Source organism: Oryx dammah, unplaced genomic scaffold (assembly GCF_014754425.2).
Source record: "Oryx dammah isolate SB20612 unplaced genomic scaffold, SCBI_Odam_1.1 HiC_scaffold_5, whole genome shotgun sequence".
Lineage (NCBI taxonomy): Eukaryota > Metazoa > Chordata > Mammalia > Artiodactyla > Bovidae > Oryx > Oryx dammah.
Window position 1 is genome coordinate 105848668 of NW_024070189.1, and position 23592 is coordinate 105872259.

Below are 23592 nucleotides of genomic sequence, written 5' to 3' on the forward strand. Positions count from 1 at the left end.
CATCTGCATAGCTGAGGTTACTGATTATTCTCCCAGAAATCTTGATTCCAGCTTGTGCTTCATCCACCTCAGTGTTTCTCATGATGTATTCTGTGTATAAGTTAAATAAGCTAGTTGACAATATACAGCCTTGACGTACTCCTTTCCCTATTTGGAACCAGTCTGTTGTTCCATGTCCACTTCGAACTGTATACAGATTTCTCAGGAGGCAGGTAAGATGGTCTGCTATTCCCATCTCTATAAGAATTTTCCACAGTTTGTTGTGATCCATACAGTTAAAAGCTTTGGTGTAGTCAATAAAGCAGAAGTAGATGTTCTTCTGGAATTCTTTCTTTTTCTATGATCCAACAAATGTTGACAATTTGACCTCTGGTCCCTCTGCCCTCTCTAAATCCAGTTTGAACATCTGGAAATTCTCGATTCACGTACTGTTGAAACCTAGGAGGTGGAATTTTGAGCATTACTTTGCTAGCAAGTGAGATGAGTGCAATTGTGCTTCTGTAATTCTCCTTCCATAAAACCCCCTAAGTAATGGTGTTTGGAGAGCTTCTAGCTTGTTCAACACATGCAGGTGCTAGGAGGTTGGCATGCCTGAGTGGGTATAGAAGCTCTGCACATTTGCACACATATACACCCATGACTTGCCCTATGCATTTTTCTATTTGGCTATTCCTTAGTGGTAGCTTTTTACTTTAGTAAACCTGTGATAGCAAGTAAAGTATTTTCCTGGGTTCTGTGTGGTGTTCTTGGAACCTGAAGAGGTGGTCACAGGAACCCCCAAATTTGTAGTTGGTCAAGGCGACCTGTGGGTAGCCTGTGTACCTCATCTGCAGCTGAGGATCTGATGTGGGGGCAGTCTCAGCCTTTAAACCTGTGGTGTCTGAGATTAACTGGGTAGTTAGCATCAAAATTGAATTGAACTTGTTACCAAGTCCAAGCTCACTCTGCTTGGCCCACAGGACACACCAGTAAGTCCACAAGATGAGGTGTTAAGCCTTGTAGACCTAGAAGATGGAAGACTTATGTCTCACAATTACCATCTTATCTGGGTTTGGATGCCAGTTTCTTTTATAGAACAGAGAGACAGGTTGGTGAGGAGGTAAAGAAAAAAGGCCATTAATCTTAGAAATATCTTCTGGAATGGCCAGCCTGCAGGTGTTTGTCCTCAACTTCTTAAGAACATTATGCTTTAGCAGAAAAATCCCTAGCAGGACCAATCGTCCTGTTCTGTCCAGACCCAGGATTCCCAGGATCAGCTGAGGTTGAAGACCCCCCCTCTTTTAGGGCTCTATACTTTACCACCAGTCATCTGGGCTGACACTCTCATTGTTGCCTTTGGTTCTTCTTTTCCTAGATTTCTGAGTCCTATGGTACAGTCTTCAGCATCAACATTTAATGCTTTTGTTTCTAGACATCCTGTCATTCCCTAACTCTGCCCTTTAATCAACTTCAAGAAGTAGCTTCCTAACCAGACTCATAGCTGGTAGTTTCTCTCTCTTTTGGACTCCCAGGAATAATATTAAAATAAAGCTTCCCTAGGGAATTTCCTGTTGGTCCAGTGGTTAGGACTTGGCTTTTTCATTGTCAGGACTGGGTTTGATTTCTGGTTGGGAAACTAGGATCCTGCATGCCATATGCTGTGTCCAAATTAAAAAATAATAATTATAATGCTTCCCTAAGTATCTAAATCATAACCAAAATTTAAAATTTAACCTATCTCCGTAAAGACTCATTGGCTAGGTCCTAACCCAACTCTTGAGCTGAGCAAGCTCCCATTACTTTAATGAACACGTACCTTTCTCCAGCCAAAATACATGATGTCCCCAAATATATGATACCCATTTTCCTGCATTTTTGTATGCTTTTTCATATTTAAAGAAGCCTTTCTCCAACTCTCCAACTACAGAAACCCTGCATATCCTACCTTATCCAGTTCAAGTCACCTATTTCCCTGTTCATTCTAATGAAAGCAGTCCCTCCTAACTAAAAATCCCCTTAAATTCCCTTTAGTACTGCCATCTTTTAACATTTACCTTCTCATTTTCCCTTCCAAGATGGCAGGAGGGAATAAAGCTGGCTCCTCACCTAGAGCCAGACATCCTGGAATGTGAAGTCAAGTGGGCCTCAGGAAGCATCACTACTAACAAAGCTAGTGGAGGTGATGGAATTCCAGTTGAGCTATTTCAGATCTTAAAAGATGATGCTGTGAAAGTGCTGTATTCGGTATGCCAGCAAAGTTGGAAAACTCAGCAGTGGCCAAAGGAATGGAAAAGGTCAGTTTTCTCTCCAATCTCAAAGAAAGGCAATATTAAAAAATGTTCAAACTACCACATAATTGCACTCATCTCACACGCTAGCAAAGTAATGCTCTAAATTTTCCAAGCTAGGTTTCAACAGTATGTGAACCTTGAGATGTTCAAGCTAGATTTAGAAAAGGCAGAGGAACCAGAGGTCAAATTGTCAACATCTGTTGGATCATAGAAAAAGCAAGAGTATTCCAGAAAAACATCTATTACTGCTTTATTGACTACACCAAAGCCTTTGACTGTGTGGATCACAACAAACTGTGGAAAATTCTTACAGAGATGGGAATAGCAGACACCTTACCTGCCTCCTGAGAAATCTGTATACAGGTCAAGTAGCAACAGTTTGAACTGGTCATGGAACAACAGACTGGTTCCAAATAGGGAAAGGAGTATGTCACAGCTGTATATTGTCACCCTGTTTATTTAACTTACATGCAGAGTACATCATGAGAAATGCCGGGCTGGATGAAGCATAAGCTGGAATCAAAATTGCAGGGAGAAATATCAATAACCTCAGATGTGCCGATGATACCACCCTTATAGCAGAAAGTGAAGAGGAACTAAAAAGCCTCTTGATGAAAGTGAAAGAGGAGAGTGAAAAAGTTGGCTTAAAACTCAACATGCAAAAAACTAAGATCATGGCATCTGGTCCCACCACTTCATTGCAAATAGATGGAGAAGCAATAGAAAAGGTGAGAGACTTTATTTTGGGGGCTCCAAAATCACTGCAGATGGTGACTGTAGCCATGAAATTAAAAGATGCTTGCTCCTTGGAAGAGAATTTATGACCAACCTAGACAGCATATTAAAAAGCAGAGAAATTACTTTGCCAACAAAGGTCTGTCTAGTTAAAGCTATGGTTTTTCCAGTAGTCATGTATGGTTGTGAGAGCTGGACTATAAAGAAAGCTGAGCACTGAAGAATTGATGCTTTTGAACTATGGCACTGGAAGACTCTTGAGAGTTCCTTGGATTGCAAGGAGCTCCAGCCAGTCCATCTTAAAGGAAATCAGTCCTGAATATTCATTGGAAGGACTGATGCTGAAGCTGAAACTCCAATACTTTGGCCATCTGATGCGAAGAACTGACTCAGTTGAAAAGACCCTGATGCTGGGAAAGATTAAAGGCGGGAAGAGAAGGGGATGACAGAGGATGAGATGGTTGGATGGCATCACCGACTCAATGGACATGATTTTGAGCAAGCTCAGGGAGTTGGTGATGGACAGGGAAGCCTGGTGTGCTGCAGTCCATGGCGTTGCAAAGTCGGACAGGATTGAGCAACTGAACTGAACTGGGGAAGTTGGGGTGTGTGTGTGTGTGTGTGTGTGTGTGTGTGCACGTGCTCTCGCTAAGTTGCTTCAGATCTGTCCAACTCTGTGTGTGTGTGTGTGTGTGTGTTTGCACGCGCTCTTGCCAAGTTGCTTCAGATCTGTCCAACTCTGTGCAATGGAGTGTAGCCTGCCAGGCTACTCTGTCCATGGGATTCTGCAGGCAAGGATACTGAAGTGAGTTACCATGCCTTCCTCCAGCCGATCTTCTGGACCCAGGGATGAAATCAGGCCTCCTTTGTGTCCTGCACTGGCGGGCTGGTTCTTTCCTGCTAGCACGACCTGGGAAGCCAATGGTAGTTGCTACATTTACCAAATACAGTTTTTTTCACTCTACCATTCAGCCTTTGGGTATCCAAACAAATGGACGACAGAAACCAGGACATATAAAAGTCTAAAAAAACCCACAGACCATTTCCATTTTCTGAGGTTCTCAGCATATTCAAAACTGAAGATATGCTAAAAGTGAGTTACAAAACTTGTGGTGTGTTTGAAATCTTTCCATTGCACCATCTTTTTCTCTGAATATTGTCAGTGTGTCTCTGTGCCCTTTATGTATAATTTTACTGAGGAAAACATCACAAATTGAAAATTGAAATAAACCTGGACTGTAATACTGTGGACTGTATTTGAGCTTGGGTAACAAGGTGGCCTCAGGCTGCTGGGCCTAGAGCAATGACACTGCAGGAACCGTGGCGCCTGCTTACACAGCGCAGTGCAGTCGACTTTAGGCCGGACCGAGGGAGCCGTTAGCGCTGGGCACTCGCTGCATCGGGGGCAAGGCCCTTCCCGATGGTTCACCAGACTTCCCTTCTTGCCAGCTGACATCTGACCCCCAAAGAAGGGAACGGAATGCCAGACTCCGAGGCCCGGGTCTAGGCACAGAAGGGTGGGAACCACAGAGACAGAGCGAGATGCAACTCTTGGAAGCGCGCCCACTAAGGAACCAATGCAACCGCGCGCGGGAACTCCTGAAGGGCTGGTCCCGCCATAGAGCGCGCGCGCCCGGGAGTATTCCTTTCCGCCCCAGCCCGCCCCCTTCTGTACCGCCCAACCAGCGGCCACTTCCTGCCTCGCTCCCAGCCAGTCCCCACGCTCCACGAAGAATAGCCCTAGGGGGCGTACGGGAAAGTCCTCAGAGCGATGGTCGCATCGACCAATTGAATTCAGAAGCTGGCGCGGGGGTGCTGGCCTTGGCCCTGGCTGTAGCTACTCAGGAGCGAGGGGCGGGCTCAGGGCCGGGCTTCGTGCTCCGGGGCTAGCTCGCGCGGCGGCAGCGGGAGTCAAGGCCTCTTGGTTCTGCGGCACGTGACGGTCGTGCTTCTTCAGCTGCTGTGCTGCCTCAGCGGCCGTATTCTCTGCGGCGCGGGGCCGGTTGTGCGGGTGGGAGCAGGCGCGGGCGCCACCGGCCGTCCCGCTGAGGCTCGAGGTGAGACGGGAGGCCTGCTTGTGTTCGGGCCTGCGAGGACTCTTGGGGGCCTGGATACGCGGCGCCGCGACCGGGGGCCCGAAGAGCCGGGCGTGGCCGGGGCCGTGGGGTCCGGCTGGGTCTCGAAAGCTGAGGCCCAGTCTGGCGCTCCGGCCGTGTGGTGTGAGGCCGGGCCCTGGGCCGCTTGAGTTAGGGAGCCAGGCCCAGGCCGCGCCACCGGGGTCGGGAGGCGTGGCAGGTGCCTTAGAACCTCTTTTGACCTCTGAGAAAGCTAACTTCTCCTTCTGGCTTTGCTTCTAGGGCTTTCTTAGGCCTATTGCTGGCTACCTGTGAAGCTGGGAAGTGGCCTGGAGTAACTGGGTAAAGGTCTGGAATAGGATCGGGCCTAGTCGATGTCCCTTGTAATGGGGAAAGAGCTGATAGTGGGCCGAGAGAGAATATTTAGCATTAGAGGTTCAGTATTTGAAAATTAAAATCACAGAGTGGAGTATGGAGAATGTGCTAGAACACTCAGTGGCTGGAAAACTTAAGCCCTGACATTTAATTATATCTCTTCATGGATGAGGAGTAGGTAATCTGGTTTGTAAATTCACAAAGACTGGCAGGAAAGCACCCGAAAGCTCTCTGGGCAAGTCATTTTATAGTGGAGGAAACTTGAGGCCCAGAGCTCTGAAATGATTGGCTCAAGGTCATGGGCTTAATTTTATGATCACGTTGGAGTTTTAGTTGAGGCAGTTTTGATGGTTAAGGCTAAGGCCCTGGTTCAAGTCGTTAATCTGTCGTTTGTTGCTATATGAACTTAGGCAGTTTACTTCTCTGTACCCCGCTTCTCTGCAAATAATGGATATAAAATCTGATGATGGTGTTGTTAGAACTAAAGTGAAGTGAAGTCACTCAGTCGTGTCCGATTCTGCGACCCCGTGGACTGTAGCCTGCTCAGGCTCCTCTGTTCATGGGATTCTCCAGGCAAGAATACTGGAGTGGGTTGCCATTTCCTTCTCCAGGGGATCTTCCCAACCCAGGGATCGAACCTGGGTCTCCTGCATTGCAGGTAGACGCTTTATCCTCTGAGCCACTAAACTGTGTATAAAAAAGGACAGGAGAGACTTTGACTACTTGATAGATGATTTAAATAAATTAAGGCCTGAATGATGTTGGTCCCCTACATCAAAACCATCCTTTTTGAGTTGGTTAAGTTCTGGGACCTGAAGTCACCTTTATGGATATAGGAGGAAGAAACTGGGCTTGGTGGATTAACTGCTGGGTATGACACAAGTGAATGCTGGCTGGAGGAAGTTACACTGAGCTGAATATTAAAAGCTTGGGGGGACAAAGGTGAGCCACAGTTAGGTTTCTTTACCTCTGAGTTAGGAAATGGAACATTTTGCTTAATTTTTAAAATAAGAATTAGTGGGCGGGAGGATTTGTTTTGTTTCAGGTTTTTTTTTTTTTTTTTTAAAGGGAGGAACTGTATTGATCTTGAAAATGATTCTGTATGTCAGTCTTTTAACAGCCATGTTTTAAGTGCCATGAATAGAATCACTGCTGAGTTGTCCATTTGCTGTAGTAAGAGCAGAGGTAGAGAATTGTGTGGGAGTTCTCCTGTGCACCAGCACAAGCAAACAAGTCAGGGAACTGGATTATGAGATGGCCAGAATGAACGGTGTATTGGAGTAAATGTGCGGCACGGTAAACGCATTTCCTGACCTGTCTGATAATGAGTGTCAGCAACTCCCTACCTGACTATCTTAACTCAACAGTTTCAACTAGCACATTATCTTCCAAGGACCTTGAGGGGTAAACGTTTTGACAGAAGTTGTTGCTGCAGTTTTGGCAATCATGCTCTTGCATCCTTTCAGTTACAGAGTTCACTTTGCCCTGAGAGATAGCTTAAGGGGTTGAAGTGAGAGTTGGTAAGCACAAATGCAGGCTGGAGCCTGAATTCCAGGCTCAGAGAGGTAACTAGCAAAATGAACATTAGTTTCCACATCTTTAAAATGCAGTGCCCAGGATACCTTACCATTAGGGATCTTTTAGGAGAGACAAATAAGATGGTGAACAGGAAACTACTTTGAATGGAGTAATGAACTATGCAAGTAGAAGAATTGGCAGCTCATAACAACTCCTAGGAAATAATAACAGTGCCTGAACATAGTTAAAACCTGTACAGCTTACTGTCGAACTTTGTCAGAAAAGTGCAGGCTGAATGCTTTGTTAACTATAACAGTTGAACTTTGTCAGAAAAGTGCAGGCTGAATGCTTTGTTAACTAAAGTAAGCTTAACTGAAAATTATTTGGAGAATTTAATTTTTTTAAGTAACTTAGAATCTTCAGCAGTGTTTTGGGAATCCACGTTTTAAATCCACTTAGTTTATACAAAAAAGGAACGTGCTATGGGAAGATACATTTTAATGTTCCTGTCAATCAAAAGCAAAATTCAGAACTGAACTAGGCAGTGTACATCTATTTTTCTAGTGGATGAGCATTTACAGTAAGGACCACTTTGAATTTTATGTACTTCCCTCCCACTATTAAGTGCTTTGATGTTTTGACTAGATGTAATCCAGAGGAATGAAAAGTAGTAGTAAAATGGTTATCTGTGACTGGAATCAAATTCCTTTTAAGTGGTTCCTTTTCAGTCTAAGACTTCAAGTTTTTTTTTTTTCCCCAAGTTTCTTATCGCTGTTAAAACTCAGCATTTTAGGACCATCAAAGCTTAAATGGTGTCGCTGGGCAATACCTAGTAATAGTAGAAATCACTGATAATGTTGCACATTACTGTAAGCCTGGTACTAATATGAACACATTGCATGCATTTTGTTTATATAGCTATCCCAAGACGTACACAGTGTAAATGTATCCCAGTGTAAATGGCTCAGACGGTAAAGCGTCCGCCTGCAATGCAGGAGACCCAAGTTCGATCCCTGGGTTGGGAAGATCCCCTGGAGAAGGAAATGGCAACCCACTCCAGTACTCTTGCCTGGAAAATTCCATGGACTGAGGAGCCTGGTAGGCTACAGTCCATGGGGTCGCAAAGAGTCGGACATGACTGAGCGACTTTACTTTCACTTTAAAAAGTACACAGTGTTGTTATTTTAGATGAAGAAACTGAGGCCCTGAAGTTAGCAATTCACCCAGTATGCCAAGTTATTAAGTAGAAGATTAGGGATTGTGACTTCTGAGTTGCTGCTCATTGTTGTGCAGGAACTAAGTTGTGTCTGACTCTTGTGACATTGTGGACTGTAGCCCGCCAGGCTCCTCTGTCCTTGGGGTTTACCAGGCAAGAATACTAGAGTGGGTTGCCATGCCCTCTTCCAGGAAATCTTCCCAACCCAGTGATCAAACCGGCATCTCCTGCTTCGCCAGTGGATTCTTTACTGCTGAGCCACATGAGCAGCCCAGTCCTGCTCATTAACCGTACTTTTAACTGTGACCTTGGACAGTTTAGCTTTAGTTTCCTCATGTGGCACATGGGATGATAGAACCTCCTGCGGAGCTTGTGGAGATTAAGTTAGACAGTCTAAAGGTGTCTAAAGTCAGTGGGACATAACATTTTAAAAGGGTAGGTAAATGGATAGCCTGCATGAAGGAAAGACTGCTTCATTTTTTAATTACATTCAGCCTTTGAAAAAAATCACTTTGTAGAATTCCCTGGTGGGCCAGTGGCTAGGACTTGGATATTCCATTGCAGGGGGCACGAGTTCAGTCCCTGGTTGGGCAACTAACATCCAGCAAGCTGTGCAGCCAAAAGAAAAAAGTCACTTTTTTTAAAAAAAGTAACCAATTCTGCCAGCTAGGTCACTTCTGTTGTTTTTTCTGATTTCTCATGGATTAAAGGAATTAGAGGTGACATTTCCTAACTACTTTTAAGAGAGAAAATTCCAAAAAGAAAAGCTTTAGAACTGAATAATTTCACTAGTGAATTCTACCAGATACTTAGGGAAGAATTAATACCAATCCTTCACAAACTTTTCTAAAAAATAGAAGAAAGGAAAACACTTCTAACTCATCCTTTAAGGCCAATATTACCATGATATCAAAATGAAAGACTTCACAAGAGAACCATAGAACAATATCCCTTAAGCAAATAAATAAAAAGTCCTCAAAATGCTAGTAAATGGGATCCAGCAACATATAAAAAAGAATTAAACACCACAGCCAAGTGGGATTTAACCCAAAAATGGAAGGTTGGTTTACCATACAATAAAGAATGTAATATATTGCATTAATAGAGGACAAAAAACCTACATGATCGTATCAGTTTGATAAAATGCAACACCCTTTCATGGTAGAAGCACTTAAGAGACTAGGAATATAAGGGAACTTCTTGACCCTGTAAAGAGATAAATTCCTTTTGTGGGATTTGTTCCTTTCTAATTTCTCATGGATTAAAGGCATTAGAAGTGAAATTTCCTAACTACTTAAAAAAATTATTTATTTGGCTGCCCTGGGTCTTAGTTGCTTAGATCCAGTTCCCCGACCATCTGGGGCCACCTGCATTGGGAGCACAGAGTCTTAGCCATTGGCCCACCAGGGAAGTCCCCCTAACTACTTTTAAGAAACAAAATCTTGAAAGGCCCAGAACCAAATGGATTCACTGGTGAATTCTATCAAATACTTAGGGAAGAATTAACACTAATCCCTCACAAACTCTTCCAAAAATAGAAGAGAGGAGAATAATTTCCAACACATTCTATTAGGCCAGTATTACCCTGATACCAAAACTAGACAAAGACTTTACAAGAAAGCCATAGGCCAATATCTTTATGAAAATAGATGCAAAATAGACTATCTTGAAAATATTAAAGTTTAATTTAAAAGTAATTTGAGACTCGATTTGTTTTAAAAATCTTTTTTTTTTGAATGGCCCCTTAGTGAGCATGCCTATGAGAGGTGACAAATTTAATTTTTCTTTAGTGTTTGCCGGTTCCTAAAATTGCTCTAAATCAATTTTTGATTTGTTGAAATTCAATGCAGAAAGTGTATGTTTCTAATAGAATATTTTGTGTTCAGTTGAAGTCTCATGTATATTTTTCAGTATGTATAGTAAAATAATTGTACTCTTCAGAATGTGTCCTGAGAACAGAGTTACCATTAACCAAAAATAAACTTAAATTTAGAGGAATTCATGAAATTGGTAGCAGAGCAGAAAATAAGAAAATCACAGATAAACAGGGATATTTCCCTGTCCAAATGCTACAGTTGTATATACACCATTGCGAGGAAGAGTTAAAGAAAAAAATCATAGAATATAATGAGAAGAAAGCTAGTTCTTCTTGTTACATAGTCATTCAGCTTTGTTGAAATATGTAGAAGGTGTAGGCCGTCTGGGAATTGAAGATGTGGTCGTACTAATTGTGTATCAAAAGAACAGACTATTTGTGTACTTATGAAGTATTGGACTCTGATAGACTGTATTATCTTGTATTTTCACAGCAAGCCTTTGGGCTAGTAGTACTACTAGCTACATTTATAAAATAGGGAAGAAAGACTCCTGTAAGTTAGTAAGCTAACCAAGGCCACAAAGAGGGTCAAGAAAGTCTTGAACCCAGATTTCTCTTGACATGGCAGTTTACACCATCACATACACTGTACTGCCTTTTGCATAAGGCCTTAATTTTCTGAATAGACAGTTTTAAAATAGAATGTTTCCATTTCTAGAATTCAAGGTAAATTCACTCTTAAAAGTTAAAAAGTGAACTGAAATACTAAGAGTGAATAGATTAAGGTCTCTTGAAGAATCCTTCTGACTGAGATTTTGAGAACTGGGCTTTTTGCTCTGTCCTTGGAAAATTGAGACACAAGTTGGAAATATTTATATTATTTATAAATGTATATTACATGTATATTATATAATATTTATCATGTATATTATAAATGTATATATATGCATGTACATATAAATGTATATGCATGTATTTTCTTGGCTTTGTGTACATTTGTCCATGTGATCCCAGTGGTAGAGATTGTCTGCCTTGGATATAGGCTGATAATTATATTTGATTATTAAAAGCAAAACACTTATTAACTGGAAGGAAGGGGGCAAGATGTTCAGATTTCTAATCCAACTCACACTTCTGGGTCTTTGTCTGTACTTCTGTGCTTTGAAAGACTGGGTCGATTTAAAGCTGGTTTCTATACAACTTTGATCAAGTCTAACGAACCAGCCATACTGATCCAGTAATACATTTTTTAAGAGAAGCTTTCAGGTTTGAAATAATTACAGATCTGCAAAAGTTGCAAAATAGTACAGAGAGATCTCTTGTACCCAATACCCAGCTTCCCCAAATAACAATATCTATAATAAAATATCAGAACTAGGAAAAAATTGCATTGGTACAATCTATAGACCATATTTGGATTTCTCCAGGTTTTACCTGCCCTTGGGTGTACATAGTTATGTACAATTTTATCATGACACTAGTTGATACTTAAAACTATTGCTTTTGGTGTTTTTTATAGACAAAATATTCAGGCTGGAGTCTTAAGTACTGGTAACAGATCTCTGCATGTTTTTTCCTAGTTAGATAAAAGGTTATGCGTTTATGTTATCCACCTCCAACCCTCCTGAAACTTGATTGGTAGGACTAATGGTACAGAATATTCATGAACTCTGAAAACATGGGCAAATACATTTTATGTTTCCAGACTTTAAGGACACCCTTTATTGATCCTGAAGGTCAGAGTTTTTTCTTTTTTAATATTTGATAACTAGTCGGCCCTCATGGAATTGAACACTATTAGCAAACATTCATTTAGTGTTTAATATGTGCCAGGTTTGCTGATGGGCATTAGACCCATTTTCTCCTTTAACCCTTTGTAATACAGAATTCTTATACTTCAGTCTTGGAACTGCCAGGAAACAGTCTTGAGCCCTGCCACCCAGTATTTATTGAAAGTCCATTTGAGGGAATTCCCTGGCAGTCTCACGGCTAGGCATTTTCACTGTTGGGGCCTGGGTTTGATCCTTGATGTCTCAAGCTATGTGATATGGCCAAAGGGGGGAAAAAATCTAGCTGAAAAATAAGTGCAGTCTGTTCACTTCTCTGAAACCTAGAAATTTTAAGTTTTATTTCCAGATCAAGTTCTGGATCAACAGAAATCATAACTTGGCCTATATAGTCTTGGCCTCATATTGTTGGTATTATTGACTTCACTTTTGCTGTAGTTAAGGGATACTGTACGATAAAGCCACACAAAACTATATTTACATACAACTTAAGGGTATTTTTAAGAAAAGTTCACTTTGGTAGACTCATAACTGTTAAAAGATTTTCTTGTTGGTGGTTTTGATTTTTAATTGCTACTCTCCTGGAGGTCTGTAAGTAGTTTGTAATTTGGCCAAGACAGGAATTTAAATGGGCCCACTGTGAGACAGTTTGTGGCACTAAGTAGTTTAGTCATGAATTAGACATCCACCTAGCATTTGCACCCAAGCTCAAAAGGGCACTGCGGTAGAGTTTAAGGTAATAGCCTTGTGGTGATTAAGAAAAAAAATAAAATAAAAATGGCTCTTAGAGGAAAATCAGGAAATGAAGTACTCCAAGAAAATGATGGCTTTCAAGCAGAAAGTATGAGAGAAACTGCTATAATGGCATTCAGGAATATGAGAAATCTTGCACTGGAAGAGGTAATGTATCTTAGTGAGCATGAACTGTGAAGAGACTTAGAAAATGTTAATGTTTCTTTACTGCTGGAAAGTGTTAACTTGGTTTAAAGGCACATAGTTTCTTCACTTTTATTCTTGAACATTTTAGATCAAGGAGTCATTGGCTCTGGGACTTTGGGGAAGTTGGGAGTGGCGGAAACGTGCTATACATTTTTTTAAAGCATTATTGCTTTGTTGTTGAGCTTCTTGTTACATATTTCCTGTTAATAATCTTAAAAATAGTGACAACTGAGAAATATGCGTCTGCTTTGTTGTTTAGTTGCTAAGTCGTGTCTCACTCTTTCACGACCCCATGGACTGTGGCCCGCCTGGCTTCTCTGTCCTAGGGATTTCCTAGTCAAGAATACTGGGAGTGGGTTGCCGTTTCCTTCTCCAGGTTGGGATTTTCCCGACCCAGGGATTGAACCCACGTCTTCTGCATTGCAGGCAGATTCTTTACCACTGAGCTACCTGGGAAACCCTTACACTCTCTGCTTGGGAGTTTCTAAGTGTTAAGACACATGAAGAGTTCTGTTTATTTTCCCAAAGTAATTAAGTAATTAGGCTGCAGTGGGTCTTTGTAGTGGCAGAGGGCATAAAGGATCTAGGTCTCTAACCAGGGATCAAACCCGGCTCCCCTGTGTTGGGAGCATGAACTCTCAGCCACTGGACCACCAGAGAAGTCCTTGAAGAGTTTTAGAGGCAGAAAAAAGCTGCTGCTTAGATATGTGTGAAAAATCATTTTGTTTCTAAGGCAAAAGTGGTATAAAATTATCAAGTGAAGTATTGGGAGACAGGAGACTTGGCCTCTGCTCCTCCTTGTGACAATAACCGTTTTTGGCAAGTCAGTCTGTTATACCTCAGTTTCTTCTCTGAAAAGAGATTTAGACTAGATTCCAATGGTATATATTTCAGCCCTGAAATTTTTTTTTTGGAGGGATAGGAGATAAATATTTTATGCATAATAGTGGAACATCTGGAGAAGGCAATGGCAACCCACGCCAGTACTATTGCCTGGAAAATCCCATGGATGGAGGAGCCTGGTGGGCTACAGTCCATGAGGTCGTGAAGAGTCGGAAACTGAGCGACTTCACTTTCACTTTTCACTTTCACGCATTGGAGAAGGAAATGGCAGCCCATTCCAGTGTTCTTGCCTGGAGAATCAAATTAATGAACAGATAACGGTAATTACCGAAGTCCATATTTAATTCAGATTTCCTTTGTTTTTACTTGCTGCTCATGTCCCATGGTACCTTATCACATTTAGTCATCTTGTCTCCTTAAACTCCTCTTGGTTGTGACAGTGTTTTAGATTTTCTTTGTTTTTGATGTTCTTGACATTTGAGGACTACTGGTCAGGACAGCAGTCCCTCTGTTGGGATTTCCTTGATGTTTTTCTCATGATCAGAGGGAATATGGATTTTGGGAAAGAAGACCACAGAGGTTAAAGTACTGTGGGTTTTTTTTTCTTTTTTTTTTAAATATAAATTTATTTATTTTAATTGGAGGCTGATTACTTTACAATATTGTATTGGTTTTGCCATACAGAACCAATACAAAACATGAATCTGCCACAGGGGTACATGTGTTCCCCATCCTGAACCCCCCTCCTACCTCCCTCCCCGTACCATCCCTCTGGGTCATCCCAGTGCACCAGCCCTGAGCATCCTGTATCATGCATTGAACCTGGACTGGCGATTTGTTTCTTAACATGATATTATACATGTTTCAATGCCATTCTCCCAGATCATCCCACCCGCTCCCTCTCCCACAGAGTCCAAAAGACTGTTCTATACATCTGTGTCTCTTTTGCTGTCTCGCATACAGGGTTATTGTTACCATCTTTCTAAGTTCCATATATATGTGTTAGTATACTGTATTGGTGTTTTTCTTTCTGGCTTCCTTCACTCTGTATAATAGGCTCCAGTTTCATCCACCTCATTAGAAAGTGAAAGTGAAGTCGCTCAGTCCTGTCCGACTCTTTGCGACCCCATGGACTGTAACTTATCAGGCTCCTCTGTCCATGGGATTTTCCAGGGAATAGTACTGGAGTGGATTGCCATTTCCTTCTCCAGCGGATCTTCTTCAAGTGTATTCTTTTTAATGGCTGAGTAATACTCCATTGTGTTTATGTACCACAGCTTTCTCATCCATTCAAAAAACCTGGAACACGTCACGAATTTGCGTGTCATCCGTGCGCAGGAGCCACGTTAGTCTTCTCTGGATCGTCCCAGTCTTACTAACGTGCTGCCGAAGCGAGTGCTAAAGTACCGTTTTCACCACAGTGTGTCAAGGCCACATGCTGTCAGCATGCCATCACTTTTGGTCTTTACCTTGAGCACCTGGCTGAAGTAGTGTTTGCTGGGCTTCTCCACTGTAAATTCCTGCTTTCCCTGCTCCCAGGAAGGAGAGCACTGTGTAGCCCACTTGTAAGGTAGGGAGTTATGTTTCTCCTCCTTGACAGTGGACTGTCTGTATCTGTTACTTGGAATAACTGCCTGGGAAGTTTGCCTCTTTTATTTGTTTACTCTCATTTATTTATTTATTCAGTAATGTAACGTGTAGATTCATGGGCATTTATTTTGTGCTTTAGAATATAATCTAGTACCACTTACTTATTGCTCATATTGTTCCAGCTTTGGCCATTGCTCGCTCTTTTGTTCTTTGATGTAGCCCCCCATCGTTGTGGGTGTTTTGTTTTGAACACTTCGTCACTTTCTGGCAGTACAAGACATTCCAGGCTTGTCTTATATGTTTGTTGCCCTAATCCTAGAATCAGCCAAGGAACCCTGTTTCCTTTTTATTGGAGATAATATTGGAAAGCAAAATCCTTGATACTAGGGTATTTATTGTATTGCTACTGAGGTGTAGTTTCTTGTATGCCCTCTTAACTGATAGAGCAAGAAAATATATGTATGTATACTAACTGGTTTATATGCACATATCTATAAATATTTCATATGTAATCTTCTGTATATTAAGATAAACATGAGTTCATATTGTGGTCTCTTAACTCTTTCTTGCCCATTACCATGTGGATTATCTTAGCCTCTTTGTCTTGCTTGTCCGTAAAATTTCCACGCTCAGCATTGAAAGTGGCTCCTACCATACACCATCCATTTACTTAATTGCTCAATTCTGATATATATGTATAGCAGTATCCAAATGGCTAACCTGTATACTCATATGAGTCAGTTTTCCTTGAATAGTACTTTTGTATAGTCTGGTTTTGCAGACTTCACTGATTTCCAGAGTTACTTAGGCTAAAGTCTTTTCCTGCCACCTCTTTGAGTGAGGTTGTTTTATACATTTGTAATACAGTTGGGTTGTTTTGTCACATCCTGTGTGTATCCTTGGATCACTCAACCTCTTAAATGAAGTTTTATAATTTCCATACATGAAGATTCACTCTTTGTGCTGTTAAATTTTACGGGATTTGAAAAATATGTAGTACCATGTATCCATAATTACAACAGTATACAGAGTAGTTTCTCTGCCTAAAATAGCCCCCTGTGCTTACCTATTCAACCCGACCACTGCCTCTAAACCTCTGATTTTTCTTTTTTTTCTTTTTGATATCTAGGGTTTGGCCTTCAGAATGTGATCTAATTGGAATTATATAGCATTGGCCTTTTCAGACTCAGTTAGCCTTCTCTCAGCAGTATCCACTAAAGATTCAAGTCTTTTTTTGGCTTAATAGCTCTTTTTTTTTTTTTTTTAATTAAAGTATAGTTTATAGTTTGTTTACAATGTTGTGATAATTTCTACTGTACAGCAAAGTGATTCAGTTTAGGTAGCTCATGTTGTAATTTCTGAACAATATTTCATCAAATGGGTATACTACAGTTTGTTTACTCATTACCCTACCGAAGAACGTTTTGGTTTCTTCAGGTTTTGAGTTATGGATAAAGCTGCTATAAACATTTGTGTGACAGTTTTTGTCCAGTCGTAAGTCTTCAGATCAGTTGGGTAAGAACTTGGGAACATGATTGACAAATCATATAGTAAGTCTATGGTTAGCTTTGTAAGAAATTGCCAGAGTATGTTCCAGAGTGCCTGAAATTTTAGATTTTCACCAGCAGTGAAATGAGTTCCTGTTACTTCACATCCTTGCTAGTGTTTCGGATCTTAGCCATTCTCATAGGTGTATTGTAGTATCTCATTGTTTGCAGTTAAATAATGGCAGATGAAAGAGCTTCCCCAGTGGGTCAGCAGTAAAGAATCTGCTTGCAGTGCAGGAGCTACAGGAGACCTGGGTTCGATCCCTGAGTCAGGAAGATCCCCTGGAGAAGGGCATGGCAACCCACTCCAGTAGGAGAATCCTGTGGACAGAGGAGCCTAGTGGGCTGCAGTCCATGGGGTTGCAGAGTCAGACATGACTGAAGCGACTTAGCAATGGCAGATGACGTCTGATCTTTTCATATGCCCTCTAAATACCTTGTTTGGTGAGGTATCTGTTTAGATGTTTTGCTCATTTTGTAATTGGGTGGCTTGTTTTCTTACTGGTTGCATTTGTGTTCTTTGTACATTTTGGAAAACATTTCTTTATTATATATTTATTTTGCAAATATTTTCTCCTAGCTTGATTTGTCTTTTAATTCTCAAGTTTCTTTCATAGAGTTAAAGTAAGTTCAACCATTTTTTTTCTTTTGTGTATCTAGCTTTTGATGTATTGGGAAACTCTCTGTCAAACCCAAGATTGCTTAAAATTTCTCCTCTGTTTTCTTATAGAAATCATAATAGTGCAACATCCTTTTTGATATGTGTGGGTAGGAGGACTGAAATGAGGGTGAGTTTTGTTACTTGGTAATATTGGATTTTCATTAATGAAGTGGAGAATTAAGATCACCTTAAAATATATTGTTTTGAATTATTTCTAAGTGTGACCAAATCTTTAACAAAATTTGGAATGTTTGGGCTGGCTTAATAGTGGCTCTTGAAACTAGACCTGTGTAGCATTTTCTTGGGAGTATTGGCAAGTTACTTTGGCAAATATTGAAGTAGCATGTGTAAAACTAGCAGTGGCTTAGGCTCATAAACACACAGCTGTGAGACCTGATTTGTCATGGTTTGGCAGTGGTGGTTCCTCCACGGCTTTAACAACCTTCTAGATAATGCGAAAGTTAACAGATATGTGCCTGAGACTTCTCAAACCTGAAAAACCAGGTCCTGAAACTCGGGCTGTAGGGAAATGGTGGTGGAGAGAAGCGCGTTTCCTGTTGTTCATGACTGGGCTGGTAGCCTCATGCTGCGGGACAACTTCTGCTTTATCCTGCCTCCCCCGTGTAGATGCCACCTTTCCTGGGTTCCTCGGTCCAGCAACCTGTTCCGCAGTCACACTCTTCACTCACTAAATGCTGCCTGAATCCTCCATTCCAGACCACTCCCTTCAGGACCCTTCCTGACTAGCCTTTCTATCCTCTCTCTATCACAAAGTGTTCGGGATGCAGCCACATTTTGTCTAGTGTAATAGAAATAGGAGATCTGAAATCTTTGACTCTCACTTGTTGGTTGTGATATTGAGTAAATGATTGGGTTGTTTTCATTTCACTACATCTTAGTAATACCTCAGGGGAGGTTTGCAAAATAATGTAACTGTGAAAGTGCTTTTATAAACTGGAACACAAAGCACAAGTTGATGATCCATAAACCCTCATCAGTGGTTCTCAAGGTAGCAACCGTTGCATCCCCTGGAACCTGATAGAAAGGAAGAGGCCCAGCAGGCGCACCGTCAATCAGCAGTCTGGTTTAGAAAGCCCCCTGGGGCACGCTCAGGTTAGAAAGAGCTGCCTTGTGACATTGTACTCAACCTGAGGAGCATTGTGGTAGTCTGCTTGGACTGCCATCACAGCACCACAGGCCGGGCAGCTTAAACAACGGAAAAGTGTTTTCGTACAGTCTGGAAGTCCGTGATCAAGGCGTTGGCAGAGTTGGCTTCTGGTGTCGCCTTCCTCCTCAGCTTGCGGAGGGCCACCATCTTGTGTCCTCGTTGGACTTTACCTCTGTGCACGTGGATTCCTGGTTCTCTTCCTCTTACTATAGACACCAGTTAGGGCCCCAACCTTATGACCACTTTTAACCCTAATTACTTCCTTAAAGGTCCTATCCCTAAATATAGTTATGTTGGGAGTTCGAGTTTCAACATACAAATTTGAGGTAGGAGACAGTTAAGCCTGTAACAGCGGTATATGTTGTATGTGTGTGTGCGCTCAGTTGCTTACTTGTGACCAAATCTTTTACAACCCCATGGACTGTAGCCTGCCAGGTTCCTCCATAGGATTTCCCAGGCGAGAATACTGGAGTGGGTTACCATTTCCTTCTCCAGCGGATCTTCCCGAAATGTGGGTCTCCTTCATTGGCAGACCAGTTCTTCACCACTGAGCCACCTGCAAGCCCATAACATAACAGCAGTATATCAGTAAACTAAAAATTACAGAGAAAAAATCAGTCTTCCTGTTCTGCAGTTGTACTCTCCCTCACTAAACCCTACCTGAATCCCATTTTTGAAAGGTAAGTAGTTAGTTTATCTCCCTGATTAGCTTTTCCTTGAGCAGCAGTGTTTTAACATCAGTACATAGTCCTTATTAATTCACTGGTTTTGTGATTCACTTAATTGCTACTAGGCTTATCACATTTGCCTTTTTGACTTAACTATTTTGTGGGCTAATTTGATTATTATGGAGTATCCCTGGGAACCCAACTACCATTTATAGCATTATTTCTGTGAGGACTTCTTAGGTTGTATACAGTTGATTTAGATAAAAGTGTTGAATCAGCCTGTTTAGTTTCAGAGAATCCAGTGTAGTTGTGAATCAAAGCAGTATTGCTATGCCATTGTATATTTTGGTGGTAGAGAATAGAAGCCTTACCAGTGAAAAATTGAAATTACTGGCATTTCTTGGTATATAAGAAGCCATAGCAGAATGTTGACATTGAGAGTTTTTAAACTCTAATACCAGTCCTAGGAAAGATGATGAGTGACTTTTTATTTTTATAAAAATCTTTTCTTTCTTTATTTTCTGTGCTGCCTAGGAGTCCAGTGAGCTTTACTTTCTTTCATTTTGTGAAAACAGTACCCACGATTTATGAATAAAAGAAATACCGCCAAATGATACATGAAAATCTAGTTCTATTTAATTAAGCACTTTAAAGGATTGTAGCATTTATAAGGAATTAGGTGTTAAATTCAGCATTAGAATAAGTTGATTTACAAGTGACCAAAAAATTAAGCTATTTTCTTTAATTTAATAAAATCTTTTTTATAGCAGTGAAAATACTTGTAAGATTTACCATCTTAACCATCAAGGTCAGTGGCATTGAGTATGTTCACATTGTTGTACAGCTTTCACCTCCATCCATCTCCAGAACTCTTTGTCTTGCAGAATTAAAATTCTATACTACCTACTGCCAAATCATTTTGTGCATCCGTGTGGCTCCGTTTTTATATCTTTAGATCTGTGGTTTTGGAGAGAGGATTGACTACCATCCATGACAGTCTAATATAATACGTAAGACACTTGAAGGCTTAGAAAAAAGAGATAAAAATAGTTGGTCTATGGTTTCATATATTTTTTTGTTTTTTTGGAGAAGGCAATGGCACCCCACTCCAGTACTCTTGCCTGGTAACTCCCATGGACAGAGGAGCCTGGTAGGCTGCAGTCCATGGGGTCGCCCAGAGTCAGAAACGACTGAGTGACTTCACTTTCACTTTTCACTTTCATCCATTGGAGAAGAAAATGGCACCCCATTCCAGTGTTCTTGCCTGGAGAATCCCAGGGACGGCAGAGCCTGGTGGGCTGCCATCTTTGGGGTTGCACAGAGTTGGACACTACTGAAGCGACTTAGCAGCAGCAGCATGGTTTAATATATTTTTTTGTTGAATCTTAAAACTGATGTATTATTTATTTATTTGGCTTATCGGGTCTTAGTTGCTGACAGGTGGGATCTTCATTGCATCATGTGGGATCTTTTTTTTTTTTTAATGCAGAATCTTGTTGAGCATGGAGTCTCTAATTGTGGCCTGTGGGCTTAGTTGCTCTGTTGCATGTAGGATCTTAGTTCCCCAGCCATGGATCAAACTCAAGTCCCCTGCTTTGCACGGGGTTCCCTGGAAGTCCCTTAAAACACTAATTAAAAAACATACCTATTCTTGTTGATCTTTGGAAAACAGCAGCATCTAATCTAAATTAAGTCTTTAATGTGAGGCAAATTAACTCCTCTGTTATTTCATTGTAATGTTTTAACTCATTTAAACTATTCTGTAAAAGGGGCTTTGTCTGTTGTAAAGCTTTTTACAAATGCAAGAAGTTATTTTGAAATTATATCTGAACACCCTAGGTCTGTGTAGCCAACATGATATTCTATATGGGGACAATTGTTTGAGTTATATTTTGAATTTTTTCTTGAAATTGGATCTTTTAACTAACTGATTTTAGGAAAACCTGTTATTCTGAGTTCACTTTCTTTATCTATAAAATGAAATACAGTAAAGTTCCTTTCAGCTCTGATTTGAAAGCCTTAATTTTAAATAAGAAGGGTTCAAAATTTTTGAAAGGAGGTGATACATTTAACTGTACTTTTTTAAAAAAATATTTAGATCATGGAAGGGAAGTGGTTGCTGTGTATATTACTGGTCCTTGGAACTGCTCTTGTTCAAGCTCATGATGGACATGACGATGATGTGATTGACATTGAGGATGACCTTGATGATGTCATTGAAGAGGTAGAAGACTCAAAACCGAAGCCAGATGCCAGCAGTCCACCATCGCCAAAGGTTTGACATGATCTTTGAATCTGTTTGTTTTGCCTCTTGAGATGATCAAAAGAAGAAGGTACATTTTGGATCCTTACCGTAGGGAAAGCAAAATTTGCTAAAATACTTATTGCTCTCTCTGTCAACCTTTGTTATATTGTCCCAAAGATAAATTATATGGGTTGAATTTGAGGGCCAGTCATGCAAGTTTTGAAAGCAAACAAAGAGAATAGATCCTACTGAGAATATTTTAATTCTTAATTCATTTTTATGTTTAACACAGGTCACCTACAAAGCTCCAGTTCCAACTGGGGAAGTGTATTTTGCTGATTCTTTTGACAGAGGAACTCTGTCAGGGTAAGTGTTTTATAGGGGGAAAAAATCTTAGAGGCAAACATCATGTAAATAGAATAGTAGATTCTTTTTTAGATAGTATTTTTTATTTTCAGTCCCATTTAGGAAAAATCTTTTAGAACATGTGGTTCTTGCTTCCATTTATTTCCCCTTCACCTTGTATTTTGTTCTTTGAGAAAAACTTTTTTCTCTTTGAGTCTTAAAAAGTGAAATTATTTCATGAGTTCGGTACTTTCTGTTACAGATTTTTGATTTGAGTATAATATATTATCACTACTTGAAAGACATATTTAAAAGTTGAAAGTAGAGTGATTAGGTGGGCTAAGAAGAGCTGAATTGTCCCTGTTTTTATTATTATTTACATTGTTTCTTTTTACAGGCCAGCTATAATTTGATTCTTAATTTGGGGGGATGTCTTAATTACAGGTGGATTTTATCCAAAGCCAAGAAAGATGACACTGATGACGAAATTGCCAAATATGATGGTGAGAGTTGCATTTGATTTAGATATAATAGCAGATTGAGATATGGTATGGTTCCATAGTATCTCAAGACTAGTTTAAAAGTAGTATGTATACATTTTAAGGTTATTCCTTGGAACTTTGCTATCTTTGTGTGTCCCGTTATATTTTATAGGGTTAGACCTGTTTAATTTTAATTTTTATACTATAAAAGTAGAAAGATAATTTATTACCCATGGTGCTGTATTTTGGACATGGAAGGTCTCTTTTAGGCATTGGTAAAATGCATGTGCTTTGGGTTTTTAAAAACTATATGCTAATATTTATCAGTTATGTGTGTTTAATATTAATAGGCCAGCTCTTAGAGGTAAATGGAACAGATTAAACATTTGTCTGTGTGATGAATTTATACAACTCGGAGTTTTATTTATAACCATTTAAGGATCTTCAGAGGTGTAGTTAGAGAGTGGAACTATTTTTTGTTGTCTTGCAGGAAAATGGGAGGTAGATGAAATGAAGGAAACGAAACTTCCAGGCGATAAAGGACTTGTGTTGATGTCTCGGGCCAAACACCATGCTATCTCTACTAAACTGAACAAGCCCTTCATCTTCGATACCAAGCCTCTCATTGTTCAGTAAGTGAAACACTTGGTTGATAGAAGCTTTCTGGGAAGAATGATACCTGTTTAAAACTGTTATTCTATGTAAAAAAATAATGAAAATAATTACATGTTGCAATAGAAATTTTAGGATGTGTTTCAGCATCTTGTAACATTTTTTTTCATGCCCAATAAATTATTTTGAAATAAATCAGCTATTTTTCCTCCTGATACCAAATGAACTTCTGGATTTGGCAGAAAGTATTTATTGGGAATCTGCATTACTTTTTTTTAACTTATTTAATTTTGGAGGATTGGGTGGATATAACAATAGAAGATGGAATTTTTACATATAACCTGTATAAAACATGTGATCAAAATGAGGGAAAGGGGAAATAAATTAATGCCATATGGTTTCTGCTTTTTTTTTTCCCCCTAAAATTAGGTATGAAGTTAATTTCCAAAATGGGATAGAATGTGGCGGTGCCTATGTGAAACTACTTTCCAAAACCCCAGAGCTCAATCTGGTAAGTGCTTTCTGTTTATGTGGCCACCCAATTACCGTTTAAGAATTTCAGAGAAAACGAAAGAAAATTTTCTAAGACCTGTGAAAATAAAGATCTTCTTTCCTGCTGTTGAAATATCTTGGAAGTTGAAAAGATCGACTTTGACATTTCTGTGCTTTTTATTTGAAATGTAAATTTCGAAGCTGTTTC

General features: G+C 40.3%; 1 protein-coding gene and 1 pseudogene across 1 annotated transcript in view; one reads left to right on the forward strand and one right to left on the reverse strand.

Moving 5' to 3' along the window:
* Window positions 1–4858: 4858 nt before the first annotated feature.
* CANX (calnexin) overlaps window positions 4859–23592 on the forward strand; it is a 31270-nt gene continuing 12536 nt past the window's right edge. Inside the window, exons 1-6 of the mRNA XM_040241388.1 lie at window positions 4859–5062; window positions 21307–21483; window positions 21746–21819; window positions 22243–22301; window positions 22771–22912; window positions 23322–23403. Coding sequence (XP_040097322.1) covers window positions 21310–21483; window positions 21746–21819; window positions 22243–22301; window positions 22771–22912; window positions 23322–23403 — 531 coding nt within the window. The 5' untranslated portion in view covers window positions 4859–5062; window positions 21307–21309. The remainder of the gene's footprint in view (window positions 5063–21306; window positions 21484–21745; window positions 21820–22242; window positions 22302–22770; window positions 22913–23321; window positions 23404–23592) is intronic.
* LOC120864918 lies at window positions 14868–14968 on the reverse strand (annotated as a pseudogene).